Genomic DNA, 27,020 nt, shown 5'->3' with positions numbered 1-27,020 from the left:
GATAGCATCATGTTGTTGACACAATTAACATTAAATAATTATGCTCTTGTCATGTTCCAATTAATTTCTTAATTAAGCTACAGTATACCAAGAAACTGAAGACTTTTTCCAAGTGCTTCGATAATATGGGTATGGCAATGGGGTTAATAAGCACCAATACTGCAAATACTTATGACTACAGGATAAATAGATCATTTGCTTTACTCTGACTTTTTTATGGTCCTATATTGCAGGGGAACTCTTTACAAGAGTCACGTTCATTTAACACATTCATTTAATATCGTACAATCCAAGGCATTTAGCGTTTCACACTCCATATTGCTCGTTAATTGTACCGCACGTGTTTCATACAAGTTCATACATTGTAATGATATTTTCATCTCTCTCTCTCTCTCTCTCTCTCTCTCTCTCTCTCTCTCTCTCTCTCTCTCTCTTTAAATCCTGTTTAAGCTTGCCATTGCAGGTTTCAAATTTTTGTGTCATTGTTGCCCTAAACTACTTTTATATAAGCGAATCATCTTGTTGAATGAAGTCACAATAGTATTACTGTGTAGGAGAGTGTATTAAACTTGTGCGGTGCATTATTGCCAAATCCACATCATAGAAGCACTTCAAACTCTTAAGTCACAGGGTTTGTGTGTGTGATAGGACCAGGAAAGCAGGATTAATCCTGCAGGAAAGCACACTGTAGATAGGAAATTCAAAGACCAAAATCCCAAATCATTTTTAATCCCTTAGGTCGGAAGAAGTGGCGGAGGAGACGACGACGGAGAGGTGCTGGACACAGACGTCAAGAACTCTGTTAGCTATGCTCCAGATTGGCTGCTGGTCGCCGCCGCTTTAGATCGCCTGGCAGCAATTGGCTTCCTGGCCACGTTCGTGGTCACATTCATCGCTTATGTAGCAGCGGTTTGATTTGACAGGGTTTCCAGACATTTAGTTTACTGCTAGAAATGTTATTGGTGGGTTTTATGTTGGGACCTATCCACCATTTAGGGGCATTCCCTACTGGAAGTTGCATTTCATACCAGCCCTGGTCAAATTTAATTTTCAGCCATTGCAAAAGAAAAAAAAAAGTAAATAGTTTATTGCATTTCCACTGTACACCCATTTGCAGTTTTTGGCAAGCAGTCCATACTCTTAAGTTCCCTTAAGAAATAGTTTATTTGGAAGGATTTTTCATCTGTAAAACTACTAATAAGTCAACAAAACAAAACTACTCAAATGTTACATATTTAATATCAACTTCCTCTATACCGACTATCTCATAGCTGCAAGTAATTTAGATCGGCACCCTACTGCAAATACGGTTGTGCGATCTAGTTTCCATACAAAATAAGCTTAACTTCTCAACTCCATATAACTAGAAATAAGAGTAGACTTATAATGATGTTTTAAAAGAGAATTCTCAATTTTACATTTAAATGGAGATATTCTTAGGCAATCAAATGGGTCCAAGTATGAGATACAATGGAAATATTTTAAGTAAACTATAGAAAGAAACTTTCTAGGTTGGTATTAGATTTTTATCAAAAATACATAACTGATGTTTCAAGCATGTGTATTTATATTAGTTAGGTTTTAATAATATTGTATATATGCTCATTTGTTCTGTGAATAAGTTAATAAAAGAAAGTATTACAAAAATATTTTATTTTAATCCATAAATCTATAGAAGACATTCACGAATAAAATTTCTGAACATTTAATAATTAGACAGACTATTGTAGTCTATAATGTCGTCAAAGTAGAAGCTTTATTTGATCTGTCAAAGTTTAATTACCATACCTCAGGGAACACCTCTATAATCATTGGTAATTTCCTCTTGGCTAACATTAACCCTTCCTAGATTTCTCTGTTAGCCTCAATTAGCATGCCTCGTTTCCTCTTGGTAACTGCCATTCTAAGTTATTCCTCTTAGTTTAGCCTCATTATTAGTTTCCTCTTGGGTAGCAACAATAATCATAAGTTTCTCCTTGGCTTCCTTCAATCGCTATTCTTCGCGTCCTCCTGGCCAGCCTCATTCTTCGCGTCCTCCTGGCCAGCCTCATTCTTCGCGTCCTCCTGGCCAGCCTCATTCTTCGCGTCCTCCTGGCCAGCCTCATTCTTCGCGTCCTCCTGGCCAGCCTCATTCTTCGCGTCCTCCTGGCCAGCCTCATTCTTCGCGTCCTCCTGGCCAGCCTCAAATTTTCTTTCATCAACTCCTTAAATTTAAAATTTTCATTACTAATCCGACCTTAAAAGTAGAGTACTAGTTTCCGTCCAACTTGAAAAATCCTTTAATCATTGCATATTCCGGAACACAATCGCTTGTCCTTTTCCGCAATTGGTCTTCAGATCTTATCAGTGTTTTCCTTGTCGCTCTTTTTATCCTTCTTCATAGGCCAGAATTCAGTATAGATGCAGGTGGAGACCAGGAGAAGGAGACCAACACTTATAGTACAGGTGTACAAGATAATGGAAGCTCTATAGGAGCCAGTTGCTTGCCGTAGGACTCCTAACAGGGGGTTGGGTGTAAAGAACAGCTTACATTACTTATAGTAATGACAGATATTAGGAACTTAACTATTGAATTACTGATTGAATTACTATTAGTAATTACCAAGTTCATACATAAATTATATTAAGAATAAGAAAACTTCTCAAAACTAGACAGTCATTAGCATGTCAATGGTAAAGTAAAAATAAATAAAACAAACAAGATTTGGCACAAATGAATCTATAAAATCCTTCAAAACAATTCTTACCTCCCATGGGACCAATCAGACAATAGGACATAGCTCTCAATAATTGGCTGATCCCGTACACAGACTGCATCCTCTCCACACCCAAAACTCTGATGATTATGTAGACATCCAAGACGTACATGATACCTAGACCAATCCCCACAGACCCCATCGTCAGTAACACCATAGTATAGTTGTGCGTGCCAAGCATTAGAGCTGTAAAGCCAAAGGTAAATCATGTGGAAAATTGAACTCATGGGGGAATCAATAAATTACCATTAGCATATTAAATAAAAATTCATCCAAGAGTACCAATTTTAAAAACCAATTTAAAATTTCTAGATAGCAAGTCTTAACCAACTATCCGAGATGCAGATAAGCAAGTAGCAAAGCCTACGGATCACTTGTGTTAAGTAGTAAGTTGCTCTTGTTCATCCGACAAACTGTACATCATACTGGAAGTGTGCCCTACTGTATATTCAACGCAGCGAGAAAAAAATAAAAAAAATAAAAATTCTACCATCTCCACACATACCCGGCATGCCTTCTTTCTACAATCTCACTCCACCCATTGACCCTCTGCTTCTCTTTCCGTATCTATATGAATGTGTATTTCCAAGATTGTATTTATTCATTCTAGCTTTTGTACACCACCATTAAAATAAAAATCACGTTGAGTTTTCATTGTAGAAGTCGACCCTTAGCCAAACAATGGCATATTAGCGGGGACCTCCCCCGAGCAGGGTTTAGAAATAAATCATAAGAGGAGAAAGAGGACAGGGGTTGGAGGTGGGGTCAGTTGGAGAGGGGACAGGCTATCTGTGGAATCAGATCAGTGGGGGAATTGTTTCAATGTGCTTTCCCCTCCGTGTCATTTTTCGCTGCGTTGGGTATAACATCTGCTAGGTTACCGAAGGTGAAAGGTATTAGCAACATTAACCCTTAGTTATGAATAGTGATTATTTATCATCGAATTTTATATATAGATTAAAAAAAATCCACATGATCCATGGCATGGCAGGGGCGGATATTGAGTAAAAGGGCAAAAATGGTAACTTCTGCAGTTGCAACATGAATATAGAAATTAAGACTGCAAGATTTAGACAAGCAGAGGCACTATGTTCGCCAAAAAGCAACCCAACCACTCATTTCCCTTACCGTTAGGTGCAAGAATGGCTATAATTTGAGCCACTGCATAGAGAAGCCTGACATTCAGCCAAGGGAAGTCCACCACAGATGCACAAAGCACTCTCGTCCCAAGGTCTGCGAAAGCAGCCACAGATACAGGCCAGGAGGAATCCTTCAAGTTGTACCCGGCGTCGTTCAACAAGAAAGGCACCGTTGACTAAAGAGAAAGATAATCTTCATTTGTAAAACTTTTGCAATTGCAAAATTGAAGAAATTCGCTATACAGTCCAAAACAGTTTAAAAACATTAGGATGTTGCTGATTAATTCTCATTTCCTTAATGCTTAGCACTAAAACATTCTGCTAATTCTGATCTGACGTAAAAGCAAGAGCTTAGAATTTATCATCTAGCAAAGGTCAATTAGACTAAAAAGTTACTTTGACACTTTGTATATATATACACATATATGCATATATATAAACATATCCACATATACATATCTATATATAGGCTACATATACATATATACATATACATACATATCTATATACATACATACATACATATCTATATACATACATAAATATATATCTATATACATACATAAATACATACATATCTATATACATGCATACATACATATCTATATACATACATACATATCTATATACATACATACATACAACAATACATATCTATATACATACATACATACATATATACATACATATATATATATATACATATACATACACATACATATATACATACATATATATATATATACATACATACACACATATATATACATATACATACATATATACATACATATATATATATATACACATACATATACATACATATATATATATATACACATACATATATACATACATATATATATATATATATATACACATACATATACATACATATACATACATACATACACATATATACATACATACACACATATATACATATACATACATATATACATAAATAAATATATAGTTGAAATTCATCTAAAACAAAATCTAATCAGAATCTTACAATAGAGAAAAAGCAATGATCAAGAGCAATAAGAAAATTAATAAAAAATCTCACAACAATATTAAGAAGCGTCGTTATGGAGAGGCCAGTGTAGAGAGCTGTTGTGAGAACAAGTGGGTCGCGCAGAACAGAAGGTTTAAACTGGTTCAGAAATTTCTTTAAGAGTCCTTCCTCCTTTTCTTGATCCGATATAGCAGTTGTCTGTACCTGTGACGCAGGACAAAGAAAAGTTAGTTTAATTGTAATTTATTTCTCTTTAAACTTAGATTCCTGGTTTCCTTTCTCAGTGGGTTATTTTTTCTATTTTTTTCTGTAGGAGCCCCTGGACTTCTAGAAACCCGGTTTTCTAACTAGTGTTGTAGCGTAGCTAATAATAATAATAAATAACAATTAATATTAGTTATGTTAAACTTTTTACAGTCTGCGAGGATCATTCAAGAATATCCATTTAATACTTACACCAACTTTTTCCTGGTCCTGCCCAGCGGATTTTCTCTTCATGTACCATTCTAAGGGTTGGAAGAAGGCAGTACCAGGGACAGCCAACATCAATACACAGCCTATGGTTGTAAGAAACAAACTAGTTAGTATTAGTCCTTTGTAATAATTTCTTAAGCGGAATAGTTTCAATTTCAGATTTAAGAACCATTTCATATGACAGTAGTTATTCTTTTGAAGTAATCAAATCAAATTTGAGCAGTCTCTACATTTATAGACAGTGTCTAATGGATTATAAAAACTAAACATTTAAGGCTTAAAAGGCCACTTATGAATGGCAGAACCAAAGAGTGACATAGCCCTAGCAAGCAGGACAATGCCATAGAAACTACTATATGTATGATCAATGCTTAAGTAAACTCTACTCGACACCCAAGCTAAGACCAAGGAGGGGCAGGCATTGGCTGCTGATGACTCTGTAGGTAGCCCTATAGCTACCCCTAAACCTCCCATCATTATTTCACAAATATGGTAAGGTTACAGACGCTCAAGAAACTAAGTTTGAGCTGGACTAATACCGTTCCGAGGATCGCCAGGCAGCGAAATTTCAATTAGGCCAACCCAATTAAAAATACAAAAACACCAACGCTGCTTAGTGCATTACCTGCGATGATAGTTGTCCATTGGAAAGAGAAATGCTCGTGAAGCTTAGCTCCTAATATGGGCATCACTATGAAACCCAGAGAACCACCAGTGACCATAATCCCGTTGGCTAGTCCTAGTCGTTTCTTGAAGTACTTGGCGGACATGTGGTAACAACTGTTTATGCAGAGACCGCCTCCTACACCTGTAAAGACAATTGTGAATTCTAAATGCAAGGAAACTAGTAAGCATTAGAGATTTAGATTAAAAAAAAAAAAATGAACCAAGAGGATTACGAAACTACAGACTTGTAAAAGCCAATGATAAATGGGAATTATGAGAACAGTATATGAAAGATTTAAAAGAAAAAAAGTCACACTACACTAAGGTTGATGCAATATCTATATAAGTTATGGTAAATTTAACTTTATTTCAAATCATTTGAAGAAAATTTGATTTAAGCAATATTCATATCTGTCAAAATTTGATTTAAGCAATATCTATATGTCTGTCAAAATTTGACTAAGCATTAAAAGGATACCTACCGCTCAAAAGGGAGAACGTCATAAGGAAGTACATCGGATTACAAAAATTCGCAGAGGACACTATGAACGACAAGGCCGCCATGAAAGCTGCTATCATAGCCACGGGACGGTACCCGAATTTGCTACCCAAGAGGCCTGTCCAAGGACCTGCCAAGGTAAAGGTAGTGTCAACAGTGAATGACACCTAGAATCTCCTTTTAGCAATAGCAAAGAGGTAATAAGGAATCTCTAAGCAAATTAATTTCATTATGGTTACTCTAGTTACTTACCGAAATGTTACGCACTGTGCGTTAAAGGCCATATATTATAAACTTAAAAACTACTTAATATCAACAGCAAAGAGGTAATGACTGAGCAAAGCAATCTACTTACAGAGACTAAATGTTATTTCCGATATATTACTCTAAAGGCCGGCTTTTCTGGTCCTATACAGACTTTAAACCACCACTCTAACAGGACCTTCTATCAGATACATTCTTGGTTATTTAGCATTTCACACTGAACCCCTTTGCCAACAATGACTAAACAGTAAGTCAAATTACCTGTATAGACTATTCGAAATTAGTGTGAATCATGCACTAGGAGAAAATTTTTGTTATGCTGCACTAAGACTCTTCAACGACCTTCCTCTTGATGGCAAGAATAGCAAAAATGTGGCAGCTTTCAAGAAAAAGCTGAAGACTTATCCCTTTGGAAAGTGTTATAATAGTGATAAACAAAACTATTAGGCCTGAATAAAAATGCTAGCGAATAACTGAAAAGATAGAGCAAAATATAAACTGGAAAGAAAATTTTCACACAAAGGCCCGCCTGAACAGACTCATAAGTGTATGGTGGAGGGCGAGAAATAAACCCCTATAAGTAAAAGTCATACCTGTCAGATTCCGAGTCAGAGACTGAAAGTTGAAGATCCATGATGTCAGCGTGGCAGTTGCACCAAGTTCTCTCAGTCTTGGCCCGAAAAATAGACCAAAACAAGGACCTTGAGTCGTGAACATCATCTGTGGGGATTGTTTCGTAATTTAGCTTAGAATTAGATTTACAAAGACTGGTTGTCAGTCCTGGAAAAAAAGTATAACAAGAATATACCGTTAGCTCAAGATTAACAGAATAGTCCCGATATGAAAATTTGTATGGGTAAATAGATTTATCTTAATTTATAAAAGGTTATGAAAAAAAAGTTAAGAGTCTTGGAAAATGTCTACAATATACAAAATTTTATAACTTGAAAATAGAGGACCATGTTAATTATTACAATACACCAATTAAGTAATACTAATATACTAACTGCACAGATGGCGTTTGCACAGACAATAAACCATCCCCATCCACCGTCTGGAACATCGTACTCTTCGCCGGGCCTTTTGGATTCTGATGATTCAACTCCTGTGGATTAAATAAAATTTTATTCTTTTGCTAGAGTATACTCCGCCCCACTATTCTATCTAATTTCTCTTCATTTTTTTTATGTTTTTAACTTTTTTTTTTTTTAGGTTTTTTACCGTTCTTAAGATATTTATATAAATTGTTCGTTACTTCTCTTTTAAAGTTTTATTTTAATTCCTTTCCTCACTGGGCTATTTTGTTTTGTTGGAGCTCTTGGGCTTATAGCATCCGGTCTATTCCAACTAGGCTTGTAGCTTAGTAATAATAATAAATAAATAGAAAAAATAAGCCCAGAATATGGTCTGGTATATACATACCATTTTTCTCGCAGGCTTCTAGATCGTTGTCATCCTTAACACTCCTTGGGAACAACACGTTCAAGTCTTCCAGACAGACAGACCCTGGCACCAATCCAAAATCTCTTTCGTCTCCTGGAGGCTCAATCTTCGACGTGTCCAGAGGCTCAATCTTCGACGTGTCCAGAGGCTCAATCTTTGACGTGTCCAGAGGCTCAATCTTTGACGTGTCCAGAGGCTCAATCTTTGACGTGTCCAGAGGCTCAATCTTTGACGTGTCCAGAGGCTCAATCTTTGACGTGTCCAGAGGCTCAATCTTTGACGTGTCCAGAGGCTCAATCTTTGACGTGTCCAGAGGCTCAATCTTTGACGTGTCCAGAGGCTCAATCTTTGACGTGTCCAGAGGCTCAATCTTTGACGTGTCCAGAGGCTCAATCTTTGACGTGTCCAGAGGCTCAATCTTTGACGTGTCCAGAGGCTCAATCTTTGACGTGTCCAGAGGCTCAATCTTTGACGTGTCCAGAGGCTCAATCTTTGACGTGTCCAGAGGCTCAATCTTTGACGTGTCCAGAGGCTCAATCTTTGACGTGTCCAGAGGCTCAATCTTTGATGTGTCCAGAGGCTCAATCTTTAATGTCCCTGAAATTAATAGTTATATCTTCTTTAGCATTTAAACTAACCTTGGGACATTGACAAAATATTCTAGATAAAGTACAAAATTTCAAACTTTAAAATCTTGAGAAAAAGCTATTAAATCTTAAGAAACTTACCTTTTAATTCATATGTTTCGAGATTAATATCTTCCATAATAATCCTTTCTGGTAATGACTTATTCAATATTATGTTAACCTCCGCTGACACTACCCCATGATCAGTAACGTCTATTCTGGGGAAATTTGTTTCACCTGAAAAACAAATGCTTATTATAGTAAAAAAAAAAAAAAATTGTCAAAGGTAGTTGTGAATTGGGCATAGACTCCTTTAAGGAACTGGGTAACCCTGTCTGGCGTTAACCTCAGAATCTAGTAGATAACTTGCTCCTTCAAGGGCACGTAAAAGGAATTGAATCTTATGTTGAAAAAAGGAAATTTTGCGTTACACTTCTGAAATTAGGTAACTTATCTTACCATCTAAAGCCTAAAAACTGGTGAAAATTTAGATAAAATCTTTGACCTTTCGATAAGGAAATCAGCAGCAGTATATTTTTTCCACGAATGAGAATGTCAAGAAATTAATGAAAGTTACATCTTTATAGAGATAACAATGCGTAAACTTTCCTTAATACCTTGAAAGCTTGCACCAGTTTATGGTAAATATTAATTATATAAATTTCCTTTCAGAAAAGTATAAATTACATGAACAAAATGAAGGCATAAGAGTATTTACTCATGTAAATTCCCCTCCAGCATTTTCCAGTTAAGAGTTCCATAGTCTGTAGGTATAGAAAATTTCTTATGATTTATGTGAATGAAAGATATTTTAATGTTGCTTCTGCTCATAAAGTGTTATTTAAATTGTGCATCACTTCTTGATTTAATTCTCATTTCCTTTCCCCACTGGGCTATTTCGTAGCCCTTGGGTTTATGACATCCTGCTTTTCAAACTAGAGTTGTAGCTTAGCTAATAAGTAATACAAACATCGTATTAAGAAAGCAGTATCCCTACCAGAACTCTGCTCAATAGGAACATTATCGTCCTTCGTGGTGCTGTTCTCCCTTTTCTTTCCATGTTCGTTGATGTTCCATACATTCCAGAGTTCCTTTGTGATCCAATTGTTCCAAAATCTCTGCAGTAACGTTAATTCGGAAGGGAGGATATAACCCAGCGTCATGATTCTTTGACCTGGAACCGAAGAGCAATTTTCTTGAATATTTTGATTTTATTCTATTTACCGATTAATATACCTATAAATCTCACCACACTCCAAAAAACATTAAGAATAACTATTTTGGTCAGCAAAATTTTATATAAAAAGATAGGTACAACGTGACCACCCGCTACCACTGTCAAGGTCAGCAAAATTTTATATAAAAAGATAGGTACAACGTGATCACCCGCTACCACTGTCAAGAGGTAGGGACCTTCTTAAAAAAGTTAAGGCCCGGTCACACCGCCCGAACGTTGCTAGAGCGTTCCTTGAACGATAGGGAGGAGGACCAAACCCACGGAAATTTGATTTAACGTTTTTACGTTCGGTCTTTATTAGGCTGCAGAACGTAGCAAATCCTCGCATATTTCCAGAGTTTTCTTACACCTCTATTATGGAAGTTGCTAATTTATGCAATAAGGGTATTGGTATACAGGATGTCGAAAAGTTTATCGCTTTTTTTTTAATAAACTGTTAAGAAAAACCGTAATTTTAATTAAGTTACGGAGACCGTAATTTTCACCCTACTTTGTTATTATCTTTTACAGGTTGGTGACTGTAAAATCACTCCGCTACGCTTTTCGACATAATGTATACCAATACCCTTATTGCATAAATCAGCAACTTCCATAATAGAGGTGTAAGAAAACTCAGGAAATATGCGAGGATTTGCTACGTTCAGCAGCCTAATAAAGACCGAACGTAAAAACGTTAAATTAAATTTTCGAGGGTTTGGTCCACCTCCCTACAGTTCAAGGAACGCTCCAGCAACGTTCAGGCGGAGTGACCGGGCCTTTAAAGACTGCTTATAAAGTGTGCAGGAAAAGGGTTAGAAATCATACCACCAAGGAACGTAACTCACATCGGACGAAATGTATAGACTGCACTAAGTTGAACAAACCTGATGATCATATAGAGAATTAAAGAAGTTTTAAAGCTTATGATTTGGAATTCGAGAGATTAGAAGAAAATATAGTTCAAGAATTTATGGAGTCATAAATTAAGGCTATATAATTATTACATCCGTTTGTAAAAAAAAACTCAAATCAAGAGAATTTATGAAATATTTCGCTCGAAAAGAAAAAACACTCTTATTCTCCAAGTGCTTCGATATACGAATTTGACAGACCTGGGAGGTTTGTGACCTATGGGGAGTGTCCGTCCCCGGCTAAGTCTGACCTGTGAACTATTAGGTTAGATTAGGTGGATTTGTTAGGTTCGTGTTAGATAATCACTTCCTTGCTTTCGCCCACCCAAAGTCACAGGTTCCCACATGTGTCCGTCTGGAAGGAAGGGATAACGGGAAAACAGTTAATTTGATGGGGAAATTCATGTCAAAGCTTCTATGCAAAGGGCGGAGAAATGGCCTATAAGGGGAAAAGTATCACGAGTCCTGAAATTCCCCTTGGGGAATAACAGCCGACGCTGCTTTTCCCGAGAGGGGATGGAATGGGAATCCATCCTAAGCCAATTTTCTCTGGGGAAATTTCAGTGGGGGGGGGGGGTTCCTGCTACACCGGGAGGCCATTTAACATTAAGATTATTAGATTAGATTTATTGTGAATTCTTCTAAAAATTTTACTTAAATCATAACACATTTTTAGGTTAGTATATGATACTTTAATTACTAGCGAAATTGGAATTTGCTATAGGAAACTGAACAGCGCTGGCTATTTTGAAGTTTATTTCTTATGCTAAATGGGTGCGAGGGCATAACTTTCAAATAGGTCGATTAATATGTGAATTATTTCTCACTAACTCGAGTTTGTTTACATTCGGGAGACTGATGGAGAGTTATTGGCACTGCGAAGGCATATTTTTGCGTTCGCTCCTGCAACTTCGTACGATTTAATCATTAGCTGGCTTAATCAATTAAGACCTTCCAAATATATATGCACAACTTTCCTGGTGTTCTAGGTGACGTACAAATATATGATTCTGAAGGCCAAAAATATAAAGTAAATGCGCAGGAAGTAGGGCGGATGTTGCCGACGTATGACTTCTCCCTGATCCATGTGTTTTGTGGGAAGCAGTTCGATCCGCTTTACTCCATGCTTGGTATTTGCTGAATATGTACTGAATAGGTTTCCAAATCAACAGGCATACCAGGGAGAGGGGACGCAGCGTGAGAACCAGTCTAGTGTGGTTAAATCACCTACCACTACTACCCTCAGGCAAGACAAGCCCTCAGACCCTCCCCCCCCCCCCCAGCAATGTAGTGGAAATAAAAACACCCAAAGTGACTAAGACCAGTTACATTCGAGTCCTACTCGTGAGTTGGTAACCTTCACTAACCCCACCTGCCATGGTAAGCATACCTAAACCATGGCGGGCGTCGAGACGCTGCAAGACTTCCAATAGTTTCTAATAGTTATATTCTAAATTATGTAAATGTCTCTAGTGTCTGCTCTCCGTGTGTATTTTAATAATTAAAAGTTGATTTCATTTACTGGAACAATCTAATTCACCATCTCAAAATTTTATTATCTAATTAACCCACTCCATGTGACATCTATAATGGCCGGTTTTTTTTTTCCAACTTACTCTACAGTATAATTTCACTACAATCATAAAAAGACTTCTCCAAGAGGGAGGTACAATCTATATCTAAATTAGTTATTTTAATCTATCTCGGTTATTGATTATGATAAAAACTGTTCAGTGTATAGCTAGCGTTGCTACCGTGAAAGTAAAATATATTCCCGAAATGGTGACCCAGGGGCTGGCGTGTATAGCCCATACATGTGTCGCTTGCATTGAGTTTGTTTATTTGCGAGGGAAGTGAGCCACTGCGGAGCAAAAACCACCAGAAGGGAGTGAAGGGAATCAGAAAATATACTTTAATTTTCAACCCATAATATGAATAATATTTTTCCAAATTGGTTAGCTTGTGTTTATTTTGCATACCTGACCATTATTGCTGAAAATTAAGTTCTCCTTTTAAATTTCTCTACCTAAAAATTTTACCATGATATCCCGCATAATTCTTTCTATAAGGGGGAGAAGTCCGGAAACTCAAACTAATGGTTTGCCCTAATAATCGTAGTCAGAAATGCATAAAACAAGATAGGAAAAATAAATGGTTCATACATTTGGCTATAAACTAAAGTTTATTTACCCATTTTTACAAACTTTTGCTCATAAATTTATGTATTATATAAACTACTATAACAGTGTCCAAGGGAAAATCCAGTTATGCGCATGCTAAGACGGATGGAAGATTTACAGAAAACTCATGGCAAATATGGTATGTATGAACAACATAACTGGCCATTTTGTTTTTAATGAATTTATGTTCGTCCTATCATCTACTTTTGCAGACAAACTAAGGGTACACCCAAGAGCATTATTTCGTAAGTGATTTCCTTTCTGGGCTATTTACCCTGTTGGAGCCATTAGACGGAGATTCTAGCATCTGCCTTCCCAAAATAGGGTTGTAACTTAATTACTGATAATGATTAAGACAACACAGTTATGCAGCAAGTACCATTCACACTAACATATAGCGCTCAGTTTAGCAAACTTATTTTCCAATTAGCAATTTATAGGCAATTATAAATCTATTTGGGCAATTAAAAATAAGTTATACCATATTAGGCTTAGAAAAGCTTTCATCCTAACACGCAGGACCTACAAAATTAGTTTTGTCATGTTCTCTGGCGTTTTGCTTATCACACTACGTAGTTAATGTTAATTCTCAAATCTGCAGTATAGCAGCAGAGCTTAAATTTTCGCCAAACTTTCGAACTATAGTCTTAAAGAGGTTACTTTGTGCGTTGCTTGTTAATGCGATCACTCCCCTACCCCCTATGTAAACGGCATTTACGGCGAGAAAGGGGCCCAGGAAGAAACTGGAAATTAAATGAAATACACGACTAAGTTAAGTGAATATCCTAATCTAAGCTTGTCCGTATAATTTAGCAAGTAGTTTTTAAAACTACGAAAATTATTTGATTAATACAAGCTTTCTATAGAGTCCTAACCAAGTACAGTACACCAAGGTCTATGGCACAAGTCAAACCTAATACATCATGTCCTTGTCTGAAATAGGAATGCCAGTACCCTTCATGTTAAAGTGTACCTCCTATACTAATACATGGATGCAAAAGTCTTATATTATGAAATGCATATCACGTAGATCTAGTCAAACCAAAGCAAACTGTTGGCGAGCACTGTTGGCTGGGTAACTATCAGATGCTTGACTAGAGGAAAGTGTGGTTTAAAACTAGGATAAAATTAATGGAAATCCTCTCAAAACAATTAGTTCAAATTGGTTGAAGGCTACAAAATTATAAAATTTAAAGACACAAGACCTAAAATTCACAAACAAGGCACGGTTAATTGTAATGACAAAGTTAGAATTCAGTAGAGTAAGAAAACACTTTAAATTGGTTAATGGCTAAAATCGCGATTCAATTATTCCCTAGAAATAAAGTTAGCTATCAACAGATCACTTCTTTCAGCGAATTATGAATTTACGAAAATATCAAACCCGAAAGAAAGTCTCGCCAAACAAGTATTTGAAAATTAAAACTATCTGTGGGCTCAAACTATGGCTCTTAAAGAAATTCATCAAAGTTTCACCAACTTTGAACATCGTAAAATACACTACAAACTGTTGATTTATAACAGCACTCCATTCACTTTCCTATTATTGAGTAAATTCACAATCACCGATATAAATTCAAATAAAATTACCTTTATGACGACAAAATGATAAAATTCGTTGCTAGTAAAAGCAAGTCGTAGAAGAGTAATTGATGAAAATAAAAATCCTGACTTCCGTTTCCTACTGTCTTACTGTCTTCGGTATATTACAGTAGTAAGAAGTTCAGAAGAGCACTAAAAACGAGTGTGTCTCTGCCCCGGCACACAAGGGATAAGAATGACGGAGAGCTTCGGCCTCACCAGACCTTTTAAACACCTTATGGTCAAAGCACTGACCAATTTGGGGCGGGGGGGGGGGGGGGGGGGGGGGGGGCTTCATCTCGGCCGTAAAAGTCCCCAGAAATAATCTCTTCCAAGTGATGCGATCTAGTTTACACTGCTTCTAATGGCTTGGTGACGACTCTACAATAACCAGCTTCTGTAGTAATTACCAATTTGAGTCTGTTGTTGTTATTATTATTATTATTATTATTATAAATTGCTAATTTTTATCTGCATTTTTTTCATTATTATATTATTATAAACTGCTTCCTTAATTGCCAATTTTCGTCTATAGTATATCATCATTGTTATAATTATTGTTTTATCAATTATTGTTTTCATTTTATCAAATGGTGAAAAGCTACTGAACTTTCCTAACAGATTCTATAGAATATAAGAAAAATGTTGCATATATGTGATAACATATCGAAAATCATGGCTACTTTCTATAAATTTACTTTTACTGTTAACTATTGAACCACACTTGTAATTTTTTTTCTTTTGCATGCAATCCCTCTCAGATGTTTTGTTCATAAGTATATATATATATATTATATATATATATATATATATATATATATATATATATATATATATATATATATATGTGTGTGTGTGTGTGTGTGTGTCTGTATATATATATATATATTACTAGCTAAGCTACAACCCTAGTTGGAAAAGAAGGATGTTATAAGCTCAAGGGAAGGAAACGGGAAATTAGTAAACTATATGAGGAGTGATGAACAATTTAAATAAAATATTTCAAGAACATCAACAACATTAAAACATATTTTTCATATATAAACTATAGAAAGACTTATGTCAGTCTGTTGAACATAAAAACTTTTGCTGCATGTTTGAACTTTTGAAGTTCTACCGATTCAACGGGTACCCAATTTGGATCATTCCACAACTTGGTAACAGCTGGAATAAAACTTCTAGAATACTGTGTAGTATTGAGCCTCATGATGGGGAATGCCTGACTATTAGAATTAATTGCACACCTAGTACTACGAACAGGATGGTATTGTCCGGGAAGATCTGAATGTAAAGGATAGTCAGAATTATGAAAAATCTTATGCAACATATATAACGAGCTAATTGAACGACGGTGCCAAAGATTAATATCTAGATCTGGAATAAAAAAAAAAATAATAGAACGTAAGCTCCTTCCCAACAAATTTAAGATGAGAATCAGCAACTAATGCCAGACAGGAGAACAAGACTCGAAACAAGGTAGAATGAAAAAATTAAAGCCCTTCTTCAGAAAAGATTGGTTTGGTCACCGAAAATTATATATATATATATATATATATATATATATATATATATATATATATATATGTGTGTGTGTGTGTGTGTGTGTGTGTGTGTGTGTGTGTGTGTGTGTGTTTGTGCAGAGGCATACTTTTAACTGAAATAACCATTGGAATCAGGAAGTAAATCACCATTGTTGATACAGAATTTATGGATTCGGACAAAATAATATAGATGTTTTTCACTTCTGTTGTAGGCTGCTGTATAAATACTGCCCCGACAGATATAACAAGTCCTTAACAAAATGGAAAGAACGATGAAGGTCAGAAGAAGGATAACGGCTCAAAAGGATATTCAACAGATGCCGGATTAGTATATCTACAACCTTGTTGGCCTACGGCAATTCACGTGGGCCGAGCCACAGTCAATACAGATAGCCGGGCGATTTTCACAGGACCGATAAAACGGTTAATGTTTCAAAGGAGGAAAACAAGGTTTGTATTTCCTTTCTATTTGCTTTGACTTTTATTTATTTTTTGTCTTTTATAAATTTGCAGTATCTTTCGTTGCTTAAAAGCTTTCTTGACCTGGTTACTAATCGGACGTGTCAGTTGGGTCTTGACCTGGTTACTAATCGGACGTTCAGTTGGGTCTTGACCTGGTTACTAATCGGACGTGTCATCTATTCTCCTGACTTCTCGTTCCACTAGACCTATGGATTAGCGATCACCCCTGTGAAACTAATGAGTTGTAAACGTTTGCTGAACTGCCGTGAAAATAACCAAGTCCGTGTCCCTTTCCACGTCATACGAACAGTGTATTTTTTTCTGTTGTCTTATTTAGCTGTGCTATTAATCCAACACCCAAAATGCCATCATCTCAAGAAGTAGTGAATTCTCAGATCGTAAGTGGCCAACCACTGAAGACGAAAATTTCAAAAGACGAAAATGGAGTTCTCCAAGCATCGTGTGTGTTGACCTCGCTTCCCGATCTGAGTGTTGAAATTCAAGATCTTATATCCTCCCTTTCAGTTCAAATTTCAGACCTCATATACCAGGTTAGTGATTTAAAGAACACAATTGCTACTATCGAGGAAAGGGTGACTGCTGCGTTTGAGGATAAACTTCGTCACCACCAGGAAGAAGTTAAAAGAATTTTAAGTGACAAAGACAAAACTATTGCCGATCTCACGAATAGAGTTGCGTCATTGGAGTCCAGACCTAACTTAACAAAGGAGATGGAAGTTCTCGAGGAGAAGATAGACGAGACCGAGGCCCAAATGATCTGCAATGATCTGGTTCTGTCTGGTCCTGCTTTGCCTGCTCCCCAGCCGGACGAAGATACAAGGAGATTAGGCCGGGATATCCTAGAGAAGTGTCTCCAGAAGAATTTTCCCGACCACTTCATCCTTGAAGGAAGAAGGATTGGCAAGAGAGGAATCGATGGGTCACCACTTAACAACAACATTTTGCTGAAATTGATGTCACGGGCTGTAAAGTCAGATATGAGACATTCCTGTTTGCAACATAAAAATGATACTGCAAAAGGACTTTTCATAAACGAAGCTCTGACTCGGAAACGCGATAGCCTTTACTACGAACTTCGGCAAGTGAAAAGACAACAACTGAACGGTCTCTTCTTGCATACGCGTGATGGTGTCATCAGAGTTAAAACATCTCGATCGGGTAACACCTTTGCCATCCGAGCCCGCAAGGACCTGGACCTGTTTTATAATAGTACTGGCCTTAGTGCCCCTGAGTGAATTTCAAAATGAGTTTCTGTACATTATTTTGCAGCTGCTTATAAGTTAACTTATTAGTTTTTTCATTTATTTGATTCTTTTGCTTCGAATTTTAAATTGTTTTCTACGTATTACTTGATTAGATATTCTTTTAATTATTTAGATTGCCTTAGATTATTTTTATTACATTCATCACCATTATTATAAATTCATTATTTGTATCCTTTCACAATAGCAGTTTTTACTTATTTTTTTTCTCTGTCTTTCATAACGATTCTCATTTTATACAGTCGTAAATATTTCATTATTATAAGCCTAAAGTTTAATTTTAATTCCCTTCTAATTATCTGTTCATATTATTTAATATTTCCCATTTATAAATTTTGTTAATTTTATGAATGCTAATCCTGTCAATCATGCTGATCCTGATGAGAACTTTGTAGATTTTGTGAATGCAGCCGATCTATTTTCCTGTAAATATTATACCATTGATACTTTTAATGATTCTCTCCCTGATCATATGCGGCAATGCCTTTCGCTAATAAGCCTTAACATTAGAAGTTTTAAGAAAAATCACGACGAATTTATTGGTTATTTGAAAAATTGCAATCATGAATTTGACATTATAGTGCTAACTAAAACTTGGGCTAAGCAAGAAACACATTGCATGAATTCACTTCCAGGGTATAATGCTTTTCATAATTATCGTGAGGGCCGGAGGGGTGGTGGTGTGAGTATTTTTGTTAAAAATTCACATTTGTTTAAACCTCTCGATGAGTTAAGCATATCTACAGATAATTTTGAAAGTGCCGGGGCTACAGTTTCTGTTCCCAATTCCTCTCATTCTGCTATTATCTTAGGTATATACAGGCGTCCAGGAGGTGACGAAAATATGTTTTTCAACTCGCTAGAGGCGGTACTAAGAAGTCCAGGTATCTCTTCTGGGAATACTGTTGTCACAGGGGATTTTAACATCTGCCTAATGAGGGAAGGGGAAAGCGAGACCACACGGAGACTGATCAACACAATGCAGTCTTTCGAATACCGACCATCAATAACTAGGCCTACCAGGATCGGGTCAAATGACTCTCTCTCCTGTATCGATCACATTTGGGCCAATAATAACCTCGTTAATAACTCTGGGATATTTTTAGCTGATATCACTGATCATTTCCCAATTTTCTGTAGCCTTTTATTGCCTGCACTAAGCAGCATGAATGACAAAATAAGAATTCAATTTAGAGACATGAGCCAAATTAATGATAGAAAATTTACAGAACTACTCCGGGGTAGAGACTGGTCAGCAGAATATGGTCACGCCTCCTTAAATCCTCACGTAGGTGTGTCCTCTTTCAGTGAAAAGATTGACAGTTTCTTCAATGAGTGTTTTCCCCTAAAAACAAAATTTGTTAGTGTTAAAAGATTGATGAATAGGTGGATTTCCAAAGGACTTCTTAAATCAATTAATATTAAACATAATCTGTACCGAAGAATGAAATTGGGTAATTATAGTAGCCAACAGTACAACAACTATTGTAATCTATTATGTACATTAATACGCAAGGCAAAGAAAAACTATTTTGAGAGTACTTTTGACCAACTCCGTAGAGATGCCAAAAAATCTTGGGACTTAATCAACTCGTCACTAAGGCCGGGCAGAAAAAAGAGTAGCTCACTCAGAAAATTGATTCGAAACGGGGAAACCATTACTGACACTAAACAAATTGCAAATGCTTTTAATCTTCATTTCTCTACAATAGGCGTTACTCTAAGGGATGCTTTACCTCAAAATATTAACTTAGATTTCCGTACCTATTTGCCTCCCTCAAATCAGCAGTCTATATTTTTTACCCCTTCATCTCCATTTGAAGTGATAAACATTATAAAAAAAACTGAAAAACAAAAAAGCAAATATTCATTCTCCTCCTACAAGATTATATAAAAACAATGCTAACCTACTTGCCTTTCCTATATCTATGCTATTCAACCGTTGTTTAGATGCTGGTATTTATCCTGACATTTTGAAAATTGCATGTGTGACTGTGTTACACAAATCTGGTGATATATCAGATGTTAATAACTATAGACCAATTAGCTGCCTTCCTTTGTTGAATAAAATATTTGAAAAACTATTGTATAGTCGACTTTACTCTTTCTTCAATAGTTGTAACATCTTCTCTACGTGTCAGTATGGTTTCTTACGAGGCGTAAGTACTAGTGATGCCGTTCATGACCTTCTTGAAAATATCTATAATGCAATGAATAAAAATGAATACCTTGGTGCGGTTTTTTTGGATTTGAGCAAAGCCTTTGATACTGTGTCTCATGATATACTACTTCGAAAGCTGGAACATTATGGTATACGAGGCAATGCACTATTCTTACTCCAATCCTACCTAACAAATCGAAAACAATTTGTCACGCTCGATGGTCATCTTTCAGAGATTATGGATGTCAAAATAGGTGTCCCTCAGGGATCAGTCTTAGGACCGTTATTTTTCCTCATCTATATTAATGATTTGCCTCGTTCAGTTGGCAGATTAAACTCCATACTTTTTGCCGATGACACCACGCTCCATCTTTGTCATAAAAATATTTATTCTCTTTGTAATTCTTTAACTGTTAACTTAAATAATGTTAAAAATTGGTTACTATCGAATAAATTGACCCTAAATGAGAGAAAAAACATATTTCATAATATTTTCTTTGCGCAAAGTTCCCGGTAACATAAGAGTTGCAATAGGAAATCACACTCTTGACCAGAAGTCCAGCGGAAAATTTTTAGGAGTAATGTTTGACAATAAATTAACCTTCAGTAAGCATGTGGATATGATAGTCAATAAAATTTCCAAAGTTACAGGTATCATATATAGGCTGAAGGATTATTTCCCGCTATATATATTAAAACAACTCTACCACTCTTTAATATCTCCTCATCTAAATTACTGCATTACAGCGTGGGGGAGTTGCAGTAGAAACGTCCTGCAACCGCTAATCATTATGCAAAAAAAAACTGGTGAGAATAATAACTTCGAGTGATTATTTAGCTCATACATCACCTTTATTCTGGTCTCTCTCGATTCTGAAGTTGGAGGACACCTACAAACTCTCCTTAATGAATTTGATGTTTCAAACACTTTCGCTGCATAAATATCCATCCATTAGACAAAAAATAATTCAGGTACAATCAGCACACCAATATGGAACAATAGACTCTAACTTAACTCTTCCCTTCGTACGTGTAAAGAAATGTGAACAGTTTTATCTCTATCAGGGAGTTAAACAATGGAATACTCTGCCTGCTTATCTTAAGGCATTGCTTAGCATTCGATCTTTTAAAAAATCATATACTAATATGTTATTATCTGTGTACTAAGTTTTATTAGTTGATATTTCTTCATGACCTAACCATTAATGCAATAATGTTCTTAATTCTTATATTGTTTATTGCTTGTATACATTTGTAATTCTAGCATTTCTACCATATCAATGTTTAAATTCAAAATTTGCACTATTTATTATTCCGCCCTTCTTTATTATACGAATATACATTTCCATTTATTTTTAGGCTTAAAATCTCATTTATATGTGTCTATGTGTATATGTGTATGTATATGTGCATGTGTGTATATGTATTTGTATATGTATGCATATGTGTATACTTATGTATATATATGTGTACATTTAGTTTATCTATATCAATATTTACTTTTTATAATTTGTTTTTAATTGATGATATTATTTTATTTGTATTATTGCCCGAAGAGCTCTGCTCCGCATGGGCTTGGACCGAATCTTTTTTGTAAATATTTTGTATGTAAATATGTTTTTGTCCAATAAACATTATTGTTATTATTATTATTATTAGATTTTGGTTAAAATCATTGCTATTTGAATATTAACGGATGAATATCATATAGGCCTATGCTAACTTTACTGGTTTTATAAAAAAAAAAAAAAAAAAAAAAAATTTCCTTATATTCCTACACTATGGGACCTACAAGACTTACTTGTTGTATGCAAATTTAAGCATTTAGAGTTAATTATCAAACTACATTATCGAAGCACTTCGAAGGCAAGAAAGCCTTAATAGCATGTCTTTCGGATATCTTGTGGGAGCTTATTATTTAGTTTTGGGACCGCATACTTGAAAGCTTTACAACCTATCGTGAGGATACTGCACAGTACTTCTTGGTTTCAAATATTATTGGGAAGTTATTGCACATATATTTGACTTTATTCTGGTTTTAATAGGCAGTCAGTGTAATTAAATAATTATAGGAGTAATCCTTTCTCGGGGTGGGGCATCTTTTATCAATCTTAATACTCTGTTTATTGTTTTGTAACTTTTCAAGTTACAATTTGGGTAGCTTGTAATAGATGGAGTTACAGTTGTGAGTCCAATAAAAATGTAAAACCAATCTGTCGTGGCCGCTGAAACGATTTCTGACTCACTGTATAGCGCACTCGTGTCAAAATAATTCAACCACTTTAGGGTAAAATAATTAGAATCAACTAAATTTTTTTTTTTTTCGAAAATATAGTCGCTGGTTAGTAGCCAGTTTTATCTTAGCATCTACATAAAACTCTGGCAGAAGGATGTTTGAAATCTGATTGACCAGTACATCTTGGCGGTCACAAGGGTAAATTTATCAGGCAAAGATCAGTGACTCATATTTAATCTCTGAATGGTCGATCTTGGAGTATACAATACACTGCTTAAGAATGACTAAACTATCAATCTCAAACGATGAAAACTTCTCCAACTCGTGATCTCCGTCCCGATTCCAGTGAAACAGGACTCAGTATACAAGTATATCATAAAGGAGAAGATGATCCACGACCCTTTTACTGATGTGACCAATTCAGGTATAATATCCGCACGTCTGAAGCCACAAATGTTCCTGTAAGAACAGTACGTCGAATAATCAAAGAGGAACGAGTCACGTAAGAAGAATGTGGAAAACCTACATTTCAAAGTGCTACATGAGAGAGAGAGAGAGAGAGAGAGAGAGAGAGAGAGAGAGAGAGAGAGAGAGAGAGAGAGAGATTAAATGGACCTTTCCTTTAAGATATCCTAATCCTATAAGCTGAAAGACCATTGATTTAACGGAAGAGCCCTTGTCCAACGCAAGGCTGGACAAAAACAAGCAAGCAAGCAAGCAAGACCCGACCACCATGGGCACAGAGATATCGGTAGTGAAAGTTAAGAATCTGACAAGGCCAAAGAGAGAGAGAGAGAGAGAGAGAGAGAGAGAGAGAGAGAGAGAGAGAGAGAGAGAGAGAGAGAGAGAGAGTAATCAAAGACTTAAAAGGTTTTCTCTTTAAAAAATCTCCTTCCAGATGCTTGTTTATGCTTGGTTATCCGTTTTCAATATATATATATATATATATATATATATATATATATATATATATATATATATATGTATATATATATGTATGTATATATATGTATATATATATATATATGTATATATATATATATATATATATATATATATGTGTGTGTCGGTGTGTGTGTGTGTGTGTCTGAAGGAAAAGACAATAAGCAGGCTATTATTGTAGATATGATGTTATTTTGCCGATCTTGTGCCAGCAAGTACAGCAGTGAGGGAAAATAGGATTCTCGCCCCCATATAACTGTTAATCTCTTAATCTGCCTTTATTGTTGTTTTCAAAGGTTTTTGACTTGTTTCTAAACATGATACGTTCTGACAATGAGCTCTTCTTTCTCAGCGGCCACCACCGATTGGTTTGATTATAGTAACAACACAATCAACCATAAGTTTATTTGCAGAACATTCACCCAGATACTTTACAAAATCCGTGTTTCTAAGGTCATATCCAGCAATTCTTACTACATTATTTCTTAGAGCACTGAGGGAAATTTTAGTCCACTGATACACCTAGGTCACAAACTATGCAAGATATCGGTTTCTTAAATTCTTTCCCACAAACAATTTTGAATTTATTTTAATCTAGTTATCGCCCTTATGACATCATAGCCAATCATATCGTCTCCCGCCTTAACAGCGGTCACATTGCATCCCCTAAGAATGAAAATAAGCTGGTTGAAATTTGCAAGGGCATGTCCCCTGAAGAAAGAACTACAAAGTGTAATAGAAGATCCTAGAGAGAGATATGAAAATTGTGATTGGCGACTTCAATGCTAAAGTTGGAAGAAATGATCAAGACAGAGAATTTGATGGGTGTCGAGGGTCTTGGCGAAGTTGGAAATGAAAATTAAGCACATTTCATAAGTTTCTGTTCAGCAAACAATTTTGTCACTGGAGGTACTCTTGTTCAAGTAGACATGGACTTCACCGTGTGGCAATTACAAAAATCAAATAGATCACATTGCCATTAAAGAGAGAAGGAGGACGACTCTGAGAAATGTAAAAAAGCTATAGATGTGCGGATATTGGTAATGAAAGCACCCAACAGAAAGGTAGATAGAATATATAGGTTTGATACAACTAAACTTTTGAAAGAAGAGCACAGATAAACATTTGCAATTGAATGTAGGAATCGATTTGCAGTCTAGAGACTTAAAGAGACGAAGAACAGACAATTAATGAAGTATGGTGTGATGTTAAGAACATATATCAGTCAGTTGGTAGTGAAGTCTTGGGACACGCAGTTACAAGGAGAAATCCATGGATATCAAATGATACTTGGAAGTTTTCAAGGAAGTAATGAAAATTACAAGGTAGATCATTCTAAGTATTCCAGTATTGACAGTGAGGTAAAAGAAAAGCTGGGAATGACTGGAGAGAATATCTAGACAAAAGAGCAGATGAGGCTGATAAAGCTATGAATTCAGGAAGTGGCTATGGTGTAAGAATTGCTAAAAAATTATTAATGAAATCTCTATGGGGGAAAAGAAGAAGAAGCATATACCATTAAAAGTAGAGATGGATCTGTTATAACAACAGAAGATGAAGTAAGACAACGTTAGATGGTACACTTTAGTGAGGTTATGAATAGGAGATATGAAGGGGATAATTTGATTGATATATCTGAAGCTGATGAAGACCTTGATGTGCCCATGAATGAATTCAGTGTGTTTGAAGTTGAAACTATCCTCAAAGCACTAAAGAGATGGAAAGCACCTGGATACAATGGAATAACTACCGAGATGATACTGGCCGAAAATAAAGTGGCTCCCAGAGTACTTACAAGATTATTATGTAGAATATGGCATGAAGAGGAAAAACCTGAAGAATGGGAGTTAGGAGTGTTGGTGAAAATGGCTAAAAAAAGGAGACCCGATAGATTGCAATAATTACAAAGGCATAATACATACCTCAGTTGTTATGAAAATATATAGTATGCTTATTATAAAGAGACTGGAGAGAAAGATTGATGAAAAGCTGAGACATGAACAAGCAGGATTTAGAAAAGGTAGAAGTTGCATTGACCAAATTTTCATTTTGAGACATATTGTACAGCAATGCGTAGTATACAGAAATTCACTTTTGATGGTATTAGTGTGTACCGGCCAATTTTATGGAGAGTCCTGCGTTATTATGGAATTCCTCTTGAATATATATATATATATATATATATATATATATATATATAGAGAGAGAGAGAGAGAGAGAGAGAGAGAGAGAGAGAGAGAGAGAGAGAGAGAGAGAGAGATTAAGTAAAATTTGTGAATCAAATCGCTTGAAATTGCACATAAGAATCAGACTATATATCAGTTTAGTGAGATCGGTGTTGCTCTATGGACATGAGTCACGGTAAAACAATGAAACAATCTCACATAGATTTAGTAGATTTGAGAACAAAACCCTCAGAGGGATAATTTGAGTTTAATGGCAGGACAGGATTAGAAATGAAACTATAAGAGAGAGTACTCGAGTACCATATGTGATGAGATCATGATGAGGAGTAGATGGAGATGGTTTGGGCATGCTCTCCCCACTCCCAAAAGAGATTAGTTCATCAAACGTTCAGCTGGGCTCCACAAGGCACTGGGAGAGTTGGAAGACTCAGACCTACACAGCTGAGGACTATGAAGCGCGAGGTAGAAGATGATGAATGGAGAAGTGTTGAATTAAAAGCTCAAGATAGAGACGACTGCGAAATCTAGTCAAGGCCCTTTGCGTCAGTAGGCGTAGGAGGAGATGAGGATGATGATGTATTGTGACCGCTGCTAACGTGGGAGACATCATTGTCTATGACGTCATTCGGGGGTGGGACTTATTTTGCCGGTAATCTTTTGGGCGACTACAGTAAAAACGGGATTTAAATTAAAGTCTCATCGGTATCATCAATGTCATATTAAGGAGAAGTAAAATTGTGTATCCTCTGCATATAGTTTGACCTTCACTCTGTAGTACAGTACTTTCAGCAGACCAATAACATAAATACAAAATAAGATTGGGCCTAAAACACTTCCCTTAGCCAACCCTCTACTTATGTGATGGAAAAAAGTTTCCAAGTTATACATATAGTTTCTGTCAGCCAAGTAATCTTTTATATACTCAAAAGTTTCCTCATTCATCAATACCAACTAACCGTAAATCATTCAATAACCGTATTTATTACAGCATGCATATATACACACAATATATATACATATATATATATATATATATATATATATATATATATGTATATATATATATATACATATATATATATATATATATATATATATATATATATGTATATATATATATGTATATATATTGTGTGTATATATGCATGCTGTAATAAATACGGTTATTGAATGATTTACGGTTAGTTGGTATTGATGAATGAGGAAACTTTTGAGTATATAAAAGACCATATATATATATATATATATATATATATATATATATATATATATATATATATATATATATATATATATATATATACAGTATGTATGTGATTATATATATTGGGGTAATTGGGTGCAAAATCAAACGTGAAAACTAAAAGATAAATATTATATTTCATCTAGGAGAATATACATCTTACAAAATTTTTTATAAACTATGACTATGCGTT

The 27,020-nt window shown here is 35.6% G+C and overlaps 1 protein-coding gene and 1 pseudogene across 2 annotated transcripts; one reads left to right on the top strand and one right to left on the bottom strand.

Moving 5' to 3' along the window:
* The window catches only part of LOC137627633 (neuronal acetylcholine receptor subunit alpha-6-like), a 26,291-nt pseudogene extending 24,644 nt beyond the window's left edge, over positions 1-1,647 (top strand).
* LOC137627632 (monocarboxylate transporter 4-like) lies at positions 1,639-14,927 on the bottom strand. Of its 2 annotated transcripts, none has more exons than XM_068358748.1 (13): positions 14,783-14,927; positions 9,883-10,059; positions 8,988-9,122; positions 8,239-8,856; positions 7,824-7,921; positions 7,410-7,536; positions 6,536-6,682; positions 6,013-6,195; positions 5,370-5,470; positions 4,965-5,117; positions 3,885-4,071; positions 2,748-2,942; positions 1,639-2,497 (listed from the first exon to the last, which is right to left on the bottom strand). In XM_068358748.1, exons 2-13 carry the CDS (start codon positions 10,046-10,048, stop codon positions 2,334-2,336), a joined length of 2,274 nt encoding a protein of 757 aa, XP_068214849.1. In that variant the 5' UTR covers positions 10,049-10,059; positions 14,783-14,927; the 3' UTR covers positions 1,639-2,333. The 2 variants fall into 2 exon arrangements, with proteins under 2 accessions (XP_068214849.1, XP_068214851.1); XM_068358750.1 differs by having other exon boundaries at positions 5,376-5,470.
* Positions 14,928-27,020: the final 12,093 nt, after the last annotated feature.

The sequence above is a fragment of the Palaemon carinicauda genome, chromosome 35 (assembly GCF_036898095.1).
Source record: "Palaemon carinicauda isolate YSFRI2023 chromosome 35, ASM3689809v2, whole genome shotgun sequence".
In the NCBI taxonomy this organism is placed as follows: domain Eukaryota; kingdom Metazoa; phylum Arthropoda; class Malacostraca; order Decapoda; family Palaemonidae; genus Palaemon; species Palaemon carinicauda.
This window is presented reverse-complemented; position numbering and strand designations above follow the sequence as displayed.

Bases quoted from the DNA above. Each gene is read 5' to 3' on its own strand.
- LOC137627632 (XM_068358748.1), bottom strand. From the start codon at position 10,048: ATGACGCTGGGTTATATCCTCCCTTCCGAATTAACGTTACTGCAGAGA. The intron at 6,683-7,409 runs GTATGACTTTTA...TTACCTTGGCAG, and splicing joins TCTGACTCGGAATCTGACAG to GTCCTTGGACAGGCCTCTTG. The intron at 5,118-5,369 runs GTAAGTATTAAA...CCTGCGTCACAG, and splicing joins AGGACCAGGAAAAAGTTGGT to GTACAGACAACTGCTATATC.